The sequence below is a fragment of the Pyxicephalus adspersus genome, chromosome 10 (genome assembly GCF_032062135.1).
Source record: "Pyxicephalus adspersus chromosome 10, UCB_Pads_2.0, whole genome shotgun sequence".
In the NCBI taxonomy this organism is placed as follows: domain Eukaryota; kingdom Metazoa; phylum Chordata; class Amphibia; order Anura; family Pyxicephalidae; genus Pyxicephalus; species Pyxicephalus adspersus.
The window spans coordinates 42,573,185-42,587,315 of NC_092867.1; the positions used below are offsets into that span (position 1 = coordinate 42,573,185).

The following is a 14,131-nucleotide window of genomic DNA, read 5'->3' on the forward strand; positions in this document are numbered from 1 at the left end:
GTGCAAAAAAAAGGCTTTAGTTGCTTACATTTTTATGCAATCTTTTTGTTCAACCCACTGAATTAAAGCTGAAAGTCTGCAGTTCAACTCCTGAGTTGTTTCATTTAAAATTAATTGTGGTAATGTATGGAACCACAATCAGAAAAAAGTTCTCCGTCCAAATATTTTTAGATCTAACTGTGTTACAATTCTACTGCAGCAGGGGTAAGGGAAGAAAGATTTTGCTGTAAGGATTTAGGTTGTTTTGAGTGGAATTTACAGCACTGTAACAGCATTAGAAAGAAAGTCAGATATTAGTGCAAAATGCACAACATAAGTTAGGTGCTCCTGTTGATTTTTCTCTGTTCTAGGTTCAAGGGCACCCAGGGTAATTTGGAAAGCAGCTGTGGGAATGTGCAGGCACCGTTTTACAGACAAAACTGATAACAGGTTCACTTAAAATTTACTGTTTTTTTTATAAGCACCTGCACTATAGAGATCTACACAAAATGCTGAAGGATTTTATAGGGAAAGGCAGATATTTTAATTGTTTTACTATTAAAGCACAAATGCTCTATACTCTATTTAGACTGCAATAAACTAGGATCCATTGTAGAAGAGTTAGGTGTGAGCTCAGTTCAGCTGTCAATCAGCACCTCAAAACTTGGGCACCAAACTCCTCTACAATCAAATCTTCTTGAAGATCTCTTTTTGGAGAAATGTAATAGCGGTAATATATAGGAATGTTTTTAGTTTGGCGTTCTTAGTTGCAAAGTGGGTAGAAGCTTGCACGAATACAGTAGCATACAGATTTAACTGAAATAGGTAAGAACATGGTGCAATGCATGTAATATCTGATTTAGGAGTTGCAATGAAGAACACAGTAGCATTACTAACACTGGCATCCAATTAGGAGATATTTATTGCTGGTTATTAGTGTCTGTTCATTTAAAAGGAATAAGCTCATGTGACCCATTTTTTTAAATAAACTGTTAATCATTGCAGAATGGGTAAAACAAATGAAGCTACAACCGATTTGTAATCGATTTGTTATCTAAACTCATCTGCCTTCTGCAGTACGGCAAAACTTGTTTGGTTGTTTTTCCTAAAAATACCTTGTTACGTTTAGATCAGATTTATTAGTTGTTCACATGGCCAGAAGCAAACAGGAGAGAATTGTAAAATGACAATAATGTAAGGGAACATTTTATCATAATTTACAGAAGAATTTTTACAACTATTTGATCAAACACAGATATAGACTCCAGCTTGTGGCTACATGGGACTGCACCTCTACCTGCTCACAAAATGCATAATAATGTCTTCTTCTAGCGCCTGATGTATTAGTTTGAACTCAAGGCACATTGAGACAAATTTGTAACTATGATACTCTAGGTTAGACTTAATAAGAAATTTTAAAGGTATTCCAGTCTGAGTTGTACAAAAACTCTACATAACGAGGTTCACAATATCAGATAATGAAACAAGAAATATTTTTTTAGACTTGATTTGAATAACTGCAAAATGTTGGTCTTTCTTTAGTGTTGTATATAATTGTATACCTATGTATTGTAAAGATTGTACAAACAAACAATGAATGATCAACCTCCTAATTATCACATGGCCAAATCCCTAGTTTAACTAACAATAGGTTTTGAGGGATTAGCTAAGTAAATGGGACTTTAGAGGCCAACCATACTTAATTTACTAATACATTTATCAAACATATCTTTATTTAATAACAATAAGAACAGTGACATCAAAATTACATTAAAAATGTGCAACACCCACAATCAAATATTCCTGTCTGGGTTGCCCAATCCTAGGGGCATACCCTGCTGATTTTTGAAGTGTTTCATGGAATAAATCCGCTTCTTCAGGAAATAAATACTAGCTCACTGCATTGTGCGATGGGATAAAAATAAAGCACGTAAGTGGCTCTGGTAAAACAGTTAAAGGATATTGTCTATAATGGGAAATGGACTGAGTAAAACCACTATTTATGTTTTTAGAATTTGACTGAAAACTCTGGATAACGGTTTTGATTATGATATCACCATCAAGAAAAAGAATGAGAGAAAGATAAGTAAGATAGTTGAAAGTGACATAAATTTTATGTCACTGTTCTTAATGGTATTAAATAAAGATATGTTTTCATATATTTATGTGTAAATTAAGTATGGTGGGCCTCTAAAGTCCCATTTACTGAGCTAATCCCTCAAAACCTATTGTAAAGATTGTAGCTACATGTTACAAAACTATTATGGCTAGAGTGTTGGTTATTACAACAATAAATAAAGGTTAGGTCAAAATCCTGGCCTGAATTCGATCAACACATATTGTTTACATACCTTATTTTAACAAAAACAACTACTTGCTTGTTACTATGAAACAACTGTATGCGTGTGTATATACAAAATGTTTACATATTGTTACTAATGCGCACAATTCTTTATAACTTGTATGAAGTATGTTTTAATAGGTGCATAGTTAAAGTAGAACTAAATCTGTTTATTTGGCATTATTTCTGGCAGGTTGACCTCAAATTTAGAGGCAAAAAATAATATAGGCAACATGAAAAGGACAATTACCATGCTGTGGAATTAGGAGAATCAGGAGCATTGAACAATTTAATGTATAAATGTCCATCTCATCTCTAATCACTGTAGGGAGATACCCAGTGGGAAATTCATTTTAGGTTGGGAGTTATGTTCCACTTTCACATTCAACCATAATGGACGTGTATGGGTATCCTACTCTTTTTCTTAAACACAGATTTAAAGTTCTACAATGAGATACCCAATTCTAACTCTCTTCATAATATAATTCTTTGAATGATCACATGGCCACCCCATGCTACCATTTAACTCAGTTGTCACTTAATAGCTCTGAATACCATGGATCACCTTCTTGCTGCTGCTAGCTCCTACAGCCATTATGCTGGAGATTTGTGAAAACAAAACTATTTCACCACTGACTTAAGGATAGTGCTAGAATTAAATCTGAAGATAAGAATCAGCAGGTAATTTCTTTAAAGGAGCATTTCTGTGTAATTTGTCTTTTTCCTCAGGCTTTAGCCCATTTGAAGCAGCAATGCCATAGTTAACTGCACCCCAAAACGATTCACATTGAAACGAACAAGACCATTTTTTTCTTCAAGACATTTCACAGGTAGTGTTGCCACATATTTTTTGAGATACTGCATGCAGCCTCCAAGAGTAGTTATCTAAAAAAAATACTTATAATTATGGAACAGTGTGGAAACTAAACCAAATCAAAATAATAGCAAACTGCAACTCATGTAATCCACTTTGTTCATCAAGCTGTATCACACCTTTTTCAGGCATATTTGTATTTAAAGTCAGTATCATTTCGAAAAGGTGGCTCTGTTGTGTTAGAATTTATTCATGGGATTGTAACTTGCAATACTCCACCGAAAATCAAAATAATTAGAAGTCACTCTGCTTATATCTAATATTAATAAAGGTTATATTTTCTTTAAATTAATCTTTAACATAATGTCTTTCTTCCCTTCAGTTTATTCACTATTAAATTAGATAAATTTAGCATTGTTATAGTATGTAAAATTTGCAGATTATTGCAAATATAAAATCACATTAGTCAGTATTAAAATACCCTAAAGGCGATTGTGCCTAGTGTGACAAGTTCCCTGGAAATACAGAGGTGATTGGAATACCTTTAAAATCTCCACAAGTTGCCTCCCTAAATGGGAAAAAACACAAAAAAAAAACTTACTTTCTCCCTCTGGTTGAGTTAAACGTCCCGCCATATTTCTTCCGGTTAAGGATGAGAGCAGCAATTTCGGGTACATATCGGGCAAACATTGCCTGAGTGCGTGGAACGAGAAATAGGAAAAAAAAAAACAAAGGACAAATAGCATGCAGAGAGGCTCGCCCTGCAGCAGTGACACCACGCCTCGGTCAATACTTACTTCCGTCCACTAACTGCACTATAAGAACCACCATATTTCTTTCGGTTTCCTATTAACTCTATGATTTCAGGGACGTAGCTGGCAAACATGGCCTAGGAAGGAAGACAGGAGACAGAAAAGAAGACTAAAAAGAAAGAAAGGACGTCTGTTGTAGAAAAAGACACGCTCAACTTAGTTATTAGTGGAGGAACAGCTCCAGCCAAATAAACCAGGTTTGGATTAAGAGACATTTGTGCAATATGCTTTCTGCATGTTAGTAACATATAGCAGCATTCACCGCCCTACACCAGGATAATAAATAATTTTTAAAAGGACAACCTTTTAAGTTTTATTCAATGTTTTATTCAATATCTTTACTATTCCTTTCTGAGGCAATATTCTGGAATTTTAAAAAAGAGAGGGTCTAGAATAAGACACCAAAATAGTTGTAGTTGACAATATACCTTCACTGACCAATGGCAGTCTGCCAAGGACAAGATGATATTCAAACTGTTACAGGGGAAACACACAAAGTATATATATGTTTAAAAAAAGTTTTTCTTCTACATAGCCAAGAATAAGTATTTTAAAGGTCAAAGGAAAAGGAAAAAAAATTAAAGTAAACAAGTGATGTATTGGTCCCTTGGATAAAAAGATATATAAAAAAAAAAATGGAACTGGGCTGTTGTAGAAGTACTCAATAATAGATGTTATATATTACATTAGGCTGATATGGACCCAGGTCCATGAGCAAGTAATGAAACAAAAATAAAGACAATATGTGGAATCTTAATACAGACTTATACTCTATTTTTGACATACATCTATTCCAACTTGTCCTCTGTAATCCTAAACTGCCTATTTAAGCCTGTTATACTTACCGAAAAAACTTTGATTGGTTGTTCAGACAGAGTCAGCCCAATTAGTAGCAATGCTTCTACACAGAACCTGATTAGTGCTACATGTTGCATTATTGTACAAATAAAAAAAAATTTCAAGGAATGTTATTTAGTTTTCTCTCCTTTTTTTTAGTTTTGGGGTATTTGATTGTGGTATTGGTCAAAGTAATTTCTGGATGCAGAGTTTAAATGATTTTATCCCTAAAAACCTGGTGAAGGTCAGTTCAGCTTTGGGTTTCTTACCCTTTAAAATTTCAACTTTACAGATTTGGATAACCAAGCCTGGTTTCTTAAAAGCACAATAGAGCTGGTCTCCTTTCTTGCCGAGCGTGTTTGAAAGAAAAAAAATACTTGGGTTTACTAATTTATACCCAAAAGTATGAAAAGAAAAAAGGGAAATGTCACAAAAAAGTTCACAAAAAGAAGGTTGTAAAAAAAGATTTATAATAAAATTAAAAGGAATAATATTCACGAGGTGTATTGTGAGAACTAAAGCCTGAAAGCCATTGCAAAGTGAGATATTCAAAGCATTTAAGGAAGATTACAACAAGCACAGTATGATATCACACAGCACACAAGCATTTTGGGGAAAGTCATGTGAAGTATTTCTTTAAGTATGTATGTAATGTTCGTAAGGATGCACTCACACATCAAATATTGATGTCTGAGATGAACTGTGTTGCTCGTCTCTGGTGAAAATCTGACATGTGTACAGTAGTCTTTGTTAAAGCTACGTACACATGTCCAACAGTTCTCGCACGATGATCGGCTCAGGGCCAATAACAGACAAGAATCTGCCATGTGTACAGCGCCAGTCATCCATTGTCCGAACGACCGTCCTGGCGGATGCAAGGACAATGGACAACTAACGATCCCAATGCAAGGGGAGGGGAAGAGCGCGCAGCAGGGTGCGGCTCCGTCGTTCTCCCCCTTCCCTCTGCTTAGAGCAAAACAGGGCTGTAGGTACAGCACTCGTTAATGCATCATGCAGTGCTAAGTCGTTGGAAAGGATCGTGAAAGAGTTAGATTTACTATCCAGTAACCAGAAAAAGGTAAACTTTGAGCTCAGATAGGTGATATGCCAGTGACTAAAAAGATTGTTGGCAACCCCTGGCAAAACTACCAAAAGTGCAATTCTCTTACTACTGTCCTAAAATTTAAACCGAGTCCTACAGTTTCATGTGCCCAGAATAAAATGCACCAAAAAACCAACAGGCACCCAGACAGCTAAACTAGCTCTTGTAAAGTATAAATCTTTAAGCTATCCACCAACAATTAGGGCAGGTCCGGATCTGCATTGAGATTGAGTGGAAAAAGTTTCATGCAGCATCTCCCTAAGGCGGCAGTTCACCGGCATGAGGAAGTGGTAACCACACCGTAATCTTATGGCCAGTTTGAACATAGCCCTACTTTACATTACATACTACCAGCCAACGTTTTTACTGACTTAACAATTGCTAAAATGCTTTAAACTATTTCAGTAATGTAGTTCTTTAACCAAGTGTAAGCTCTCTGTCTATATTATGTGTAGAGTACGGTGTATATATAATGAAAACAGTGTGTGGGGTGTCTGTTGCTTTTGGCACAGTAATAAAAGGTTTTAGGTGTGAGGGCTGAGGTGTGTATGCGTCTACAGCAATAAAACAGTAAACAGAAAGTAAACAGAGAGAGGACTAGACTGAAAAAAATGTTTACAAACAAAATGTAAAACATAAAAAGTATAAAAATAGTAGTGAAAACAGTAGTTCGAGGCAAATAACCAAAAATAAAGTAGTAAAACACAGGTTATATATGTTAACTAAAGGAGTGAATCACATTTAGCATGCAAGGTGAATAGAAATTTGGCAATAGGACTAGTGAGTGGACACAGTAAGTTGCACATAGCAGACAGGAGGCACACATTTTACTGATTTAACATACACAGCAAATAGAAAACTCTGAAAACACATTTAGCAACACACAATTAGAATAAACAAAGGACAAGACACCAGATAAATGCAAAGATGAGACACACCAGTATATACCCACAGGAATATGTTACACAGGGTTTGTAGTCTTTAAAAATTCAATACACATAATACCAAGGATTAAATTAGGATACATTAGAGAGAAGGGGGTTTTGATTGCTAGAAAAGACTATGGGTGTTTTTTTTTCCTGCCTGTGGATTCAATCCGGGAATGAGGTGTTTACATAACAATGATGCGTATGCACCCTCGCCATAGATAGTACCGTGCCCCTGCTTCTTTTTTTACGACTAAAACCCTGATCATGTCAGGTTCACTTTTCCCTATTGCTCCAGTTTCATTTACTTAAAATTTTGCTCTTCAAATAATCATCCAAAACTTTTCTTCAAAATAGCTTTCTTCAAAGACATGCTAGAGATAAGTAAAAGTAAAAAATAAGATAATGTGCCACAGGTAGCCAGTCACCGTCACACTTTAGTAATGCTATTGGAATGTTCCTCTTTCTTTCCAATAATTTTTTTTTTTAAATATGGGACAAAGAAGGAGAACTGAATAAAAAATTAGGAGCAGGGGAATTAGGCCAAAAATTAAAAATAGGTGCATGTAATATTCTTGTAATTTTTTTCCTATACCACTAGGAATGTTTTAAATATATTTAAATAGTTTTGAATAGGTTACAGGACAGCTAAAATGTCTGCCAGACTTTCAACTTTGTCTGAGAATGAACATGTAAATTGCAATTTACTTCCCTCCTGAAGATTTGGCGGTGAAGAGCTTAGCGAGTGGTATAAATACAGGAATTGCTTAAAAATTGTAACCCTTCCACCAAGGGGACACCGGCCATAAATGCGAACATTTAAAAATAGGTAACATTAAAACAGATTAGCAGCAGAGTGGTTCGTATTTGAAGATTGCTGCTCATTATACATTACTTTGAGCTGTGTCCCTGTAACCCTTGCAATCCTTAGCAGCAATGAGAGACAGTTCCTGCTGCTAAGGATAGAAATATTTAATGAGCTGAAGAAGCCATCTTCTAGCTGTTCTGCAGACATTCCATGTAAATTCAGCCTAATTCATAGGGTCAGTTTGTTAATCTGCAAAGGTAGTTCCATGTTTGTAAAGTTGTTTGTGTGCATTTGTAGCTAACATATGCAGGGAATTATTGTTATCAATGACAGGTGAATGAGGGCTTCTACATCACTATTTATAAGGACTAAAATTTGTACAGAATGGAGAATATGTCTGTTGTGTCCAGTAAATGATATGTCTATCAACAGAAACATCTGACCAACATCAACAGGAAAGTAATGACACTCAATGGCATCAGCAGTGCATACTATACACTATAACAAATAGCATTGTAACAAAACTAAAACATAGATACACACAAATACTGCAGGAAAAAGACAAGCCAAGACAACATGTGATATAAGTTACTTTGCAATGAATTCCAGGCCTCTAGGGTGAATACAGTTACATTTTTCTGCACCACATTCACTAGAAAAAACACCTCTGCCAACTTAACAAATAAAAATACATTTAAGGAGACAGGGCTTATGGTCTGTCAAACAAAACCAGTAGTTGTCAATAAAAATGACCATTTACTTTTTATCTATCATAATCAAGCTGTATTAGAAAAAAAAATAATAAAAAAAATCCAAATTTAGATTTGAGACGTCCCTTAAATGTTTGGATTTGGGAAGTGGTAGGGAAACATTTAAATAAAACTAAAACAAGCAGACACAGTTTGCAAAAACTAATGCTATTTAAGAGGGTCACACAATAGGGCGAGTAGGGTAATGGGAGTAAATTACTCTACTTCTAAAAAAAAAATTATAATACACATAAATACAGAGCCATGTTTTGTCCAACAAACACATATGATTTAAACCACTGTTGTCAAATGCTGAAGCTATAAAGCCTGTTAATTATGTGTTAATAGCTAAATTGTTTTATTTTTGCTCCAATATAATCTATAATAAGGGGAATTGTATTTCTCAGTAGAAATGACAACATTTTAAATTATCTGCTATACCATTCTTCTAGCCTAGATATCTATCTGAATAAAGCAATGTGGAGTTTCATCACAACACATCTTGACAAGTATCGCATAGAAAAATCTTTGGTCTTGGTGTTCTAATACTACTTATTTAATCAGTTCCTATTCCCAGCCTCCTTCAGTTTTGCAAAGTTACTGACCATGTGGTTTTTCAAAGCGGGTGTGAAAGGGCCTTAAATAGGGCAGGGAGTTGGAAGGTGAAATAAGTAGAATTAGCATTAAGGTTTTTATGTTTATTTTTGTTTTAGAAGCAAACATTTAAGGAAGGGTGCCAAGCTATTTAGCTATCAAATAGAGGCAAGAAAAACTGTTTGCTTCTGTATCTTTACTGCAACAACTGGTAACTAGTTAACTATATTACTGTTTATAATGAGTGTTATTAGACAAAATAGGGTACCGGTATACAAAAATAATTCAGGTTTTGGTTTGCATGGCAGAATAGGACTATTTGTCTTACTATACTAAGATAGCGCCTACATGCCTGCACTTTGACCCAGTGGTATTTCATATTGTTTGTTGGAATACTTAGGGTCCAAGGGATGACGAAAAAGGGTAAAAAGCAAAGAGGGAGTAGACTGAAACCATAAAATAAATGAAGCCCAAATATATAAAGATATATAAAGTCCCAACCTTATACTTAGACTTTTCTTTACTGAAGCAAGAGTACCCAAGTAAACTTCAGCAAAGAAATGGTAAGTAAAAAGTAATGAAACATAACAGTAATAATAACAATAAAAAACATATGTAACTCCTAACTTATAAGTGCAAAGTTTCTAGTGTCTAGTCTCAAGATGTTTATTCGGGCAGTACACTTGTCTCCTATACACAGAATGAGATTTACCCAACCCTCAACCCATTAAACTAGGGGAAAGCTATCCAAAAAAAACAACTACTGTGTTCTAAAAATGTCAGACGTAAAGAAATGAGTTCATTCATTTTAAGAAAAAAATAATGTTACATAAATAGTTCTCAATTCAGATACAACCCCAATATATTATTAGCAGAACACAGCACTATGGTCAAAAAACCTCAACTGAATTACGCATTTTTAAAACATATGCATAACCTGCAGAGCATTACACACATCATCAGGTGCTACAGTTATTAAAAAAAACATAGTGACAGGGTTCTAAGCACTGTGGAATGAGTGAACAAATCACCAAAGCTTCTGTGATTTGAATTATCACAAAAATAAAACAAATTTCCTATGTTTATACAATGGACAAACACAACAAACTAACTGCCTCAATACTAAATTCTACACCTCAAGTAGTCTTTTAAAAATGAGTTATTTGAGTTTTAGTTATTATTTATATTTACTTTGAATATCACTGTTAAGTTGCATCTTTTATTATTTTATACAGAACTGTCCAGTTAGAACAGTACCAGTTCATGTTAAGTGATATTTTTGAATAGGTTAAGAATTTAAAATACTAGTTCCGCTTATTAACCAAGTAATATAAAAAGGATCTTTCGAAATCCTAAGAAGTGCAACCTCTTAATTCATTTTACTGAATTTGACTGCCTGACATGAATCTCAAAACCTATTTATTTTAATAGACTTGTACTATTTTATGTTAATACCAAATTATGTTCTATAAAACTCTAAAATTTGCCTACTTTTAGAAATATGATTTTCCCTATGATACTATTGTCTGGACTATGCTAAACTAAAGGATGACCAAAATTTAAGATTCCTCTGCATTATAAGGGGTGACCCCTCTCCCTTACTTCCTCTCCCTTACTTCCTCTTCCATTCCAGGTAGCAGTTAGATCCTTAAGGCCTTAATTTTTTTATGTTGTGTTTATGAGTCTGTAAATTTAAGTAAAAAAGGGTTCAGCAATGAGATCCTACACTGTTATTTTAATTCCACTATAATACTACTTTATAGTAGCTACATTTTGAAATTTATAGTGAACCCAGACTTTGCCTATGCAAGGTAAAAGTTTACCTAACACCCTATCCAGCAGCACACACCTCCTTCTCTGTACTCCCCCAATACCCTGTTCAGTGTTTGGGAGTAAAGGGAAATACATGGTACTTTTAAAAATCAGTTGGTCCAGAGTTTGGATTTTCCAGAATTTGGATTTCTTTCAAAAATAGTTTTAAACACTTAATAATTTTGTAAAAAAAAAATCATAAAAACTGTTTCCTTAGGCAATTCTAACTGTCCTGAGAAAACAGGCAAATATTTATGATAAATGGGAAAAATGTCTAATCTATAACTGGAACTGCTGTGATTTCACAACTTAACAGTCACTATAGGAGTAAAACAAAAGATGAGTTTTCACCTAAGTACTTACCAGCAAGAACTTTTGTGAATTCTATCCGTCCCTAAATTAGCTCCATGATAAAAAAAAACTTTGAAATGAAGGAAAGAATGGGACTTCAGTAATGTATCTACACAATCTCAAATAAAGCAAACAAATTTAGACAGAACCTAAGTAAAAAATCCTTTTTAATATAAATAATAAAATCATATCGATCCAATAAACAAACATCAAAGCAATTAAAATTTCGGACAACCTACGCGTTTTGTGGAACACATCCACTTCTTCAGGAGGAGTCATTAATGATTGAATGCTCCCCTCATATGTATAGGCAGGAGAATAAATGAAGGAGGACACAGGAGGAGAAGGATCTCGCCATCTATTTGAGATTTATTTTTTTTAGAGAGAAGGGTCTCTCTTGAAATTTAAAAATCGTTTTTATATCACCCACAAAGTACCCGCATTTATATCCAAGGTTTCAGGATAATTAACTGGCCGCACATCCGTGGAGAAGTAAGTTTCCTCCTCTTCGCGCATCAAAAGTCCGGCTAAGAGTCGCCTCACAATGCTCTCCTTAAACTCTCTGTTTAATCTTACTCTCAAAAGGATGGTGAGATCCTTAACCTCCTGTGTCCTCCTTCATTTATCCTCCTGCCTACACATTTAAGGGCAGCATTCAATCATTATTAAATCCTCCTGAAGTGGACGTGTTCCATGAAACGCGTAGAGGTTGTCCGAAATTTCAATCGCTTTGATGTTCGTTTATTGGATCGATGTGATCTTATTATTTATATTAAAAAGGATGTTTTTTACTTAAGATCTGTCAAATTTTGTTTGCTTTATTTGGGATTGTGTAGATACGTTACTCCTGTAAAAGTCTCCTTCTTTCCTTCATTTCAAAGGTATATGTCTATATATTGGGATGGGCAGTTCTGATATTATTTGACTCTGCATTGTGGTAGTTTTGATATCTATATACTCTTTAGCTCCAAGATAATCTGCACTAACATCAACCCTCTGAAGAAGATGGAGACAGGAACGTCAATGAAGCAGCCTGTCAAGCAGGATATTCAAATCCTGAGAATTAAACTAGAGAATTAAACACTATTCTCTCAACTCTCTTTTGTAGTAATAATTAGTTCCACATAGTTAACATAAAACAGTCATAAATTACTAGACAATTTAAAAAAATATAAGAGGTCACAATATGATCTCTACTTTTTACTACTATTATAAAAATAATAATTATTATTAAAAATTTGCCCACTTCAAAATTTTGGTCAAAAAAAAAAAATATATATAAACAAACAGTTAACGTAAAACTCCAACTTAATTGTTTTACACTAAAACTGATTTTTTTATGGGTCCATATATATGTTTTAATTACATTTGTGTTCTGCCAAAATAAACACAAGATAAGTTTGCAATGCTCTGCAGGTTTCTATGCAACAAAAGATACTGGTAAAGCAAATTAGGAATTTTTACCAAACCGCCAAGAATGAAGAAGACCATGAAGAGACGGCCAAGGGTGGTTTTTGCATAAACATCACCATATCCCACAGTTGACATGGTAACCATTAGCAAGTAGACACATTCCCAATAAGAAATGCTCTGTGAGTTTCTAAAATCGTCCCATGGGTCCCCAGAATTCTCCACCTGTATGAAACACAAAGCACTTATTTTGTATATTGAAATATAACCAGTTCACAAAGATGTACATTTAAATCTCAACTCAAAGCAAAAATAAATAAGTCATAATTGTATGTACTCAGTAATATAAAATTAAATATGACTTTAAATTTAAAACAAGTGTAAGTTCTAAAATATGATTTGTTCTAGAATGTTGCAGTCAATGTTTTTTTGAATCTTCATTCAAACATTGACTTTAAATAAATATGTTATATCTGAATAAATAGCACACAAAACTGACAATGCTTTTTCATTCCTATATTCTAAATTACTGAAAATGCACATTTTTCAAATATAAGTACATTCATACATTTACCATTTTAAGTATTATGCTGTTTGAACTTCTCCTTTAAAAACCTCATATGTCAAAATTTGGTGTTTACATTGGTATATAGGTATGTGGTGTAATCATGACATCCTTAAAAAAAAAACTCTCAAATACCCTGGAAAAAATGTGTAGATAGATGTAATGTAACAAGAGATTTAGGGAAATCACCAAGTTTTTGCACCTTAGCATTTTAGGAGTGATTAGGCCTTAAACTGTATGGTAGGTGGGCCAGGAAAGGCATTTGCTGTCCAAAGTTTGCCATTGAACATTTGGGCAAAAGCCAGGCCTTCTGAAACAATGTGCTATGGACTGATGAAACAAAGATGGGAGTTGTTTTTCCATGGACCTGAGAGGAGTCCATCATTGTGTGTTCTGTTCTTGCTGCACAGACAGGAACTAAGACCAGAAGGCAGATTTTTCCCCATTTTATTAGTAGGACATTTGGTAGCATACTTTAGCTAGAAACAAATACCTGCTGTAGAGCCCTGGTCAGTACCAGCTTTCTCCAGACACCAGTCCCCCAATCTAACGCCGCAGTCTTCATCTATAGAAGCCCCCGCTCAACCTCGGGAGACTGGTTGCATCTCCCAACACTCGGTTGCTCCCAGGACTTAGTGCCCAAGGGATGGTGCCTGGGGTAAGGCCGGCAGCTGACCAGGAGCCAGAGATACACAGTGCAGAAATTACCAGGGAAATCCAGAAAACAAGCTGAAGTCGAACACAGATCAGTCCACCAAAGAGGTACAAAGGAAAGGGCATAAGCAGGGTCGAGGTCACAGGCAAAGGTCGGTCCAGGCTGAGTTCAAGCGGAATGTCAGGAACAGGCAAAGGTCAGCAACAGAAAAACACTGAGGAATCTCTCCAGCACAGATAAGCCCAGCTAACACAATACAAGGCACAGAACAATGGAAGCAGAGAGGCTATAAAGCCCCAGCAGCCAATGAGAGCATGGGATTGCTCTGTAACCATTCTGCTAATAAGCTGCAAAACAGCTCCAACTCCACTCAGCT

At 35.0% G+C, this 14,131-nt stretch overlaps 1 protein-coding gene across 1 annotated transcript in view; it reads right to left on the minus strand.

Moving 5' to 3' along the window:
* The window catches only part of KCNMA1 (potassium calcium-activated channel subfamily M alpha 1), a gene marked incomplete in the record, with an annotated part of 294,379 nt that overhangs the window by 110,204 nt on the left and 170,044 nt on the right, over window positions 1-14,131 (minus strand). The window contains 2 exon segments of the mRNA XM_072424926.1: window positions 3,932-4,023; window positions 12,590-12,760. Of these exon segments, the coding sequence (XP_072281027.1) occupies window positions 3,932-4,023; window positions 12,590-12,760 (263 nt within the window).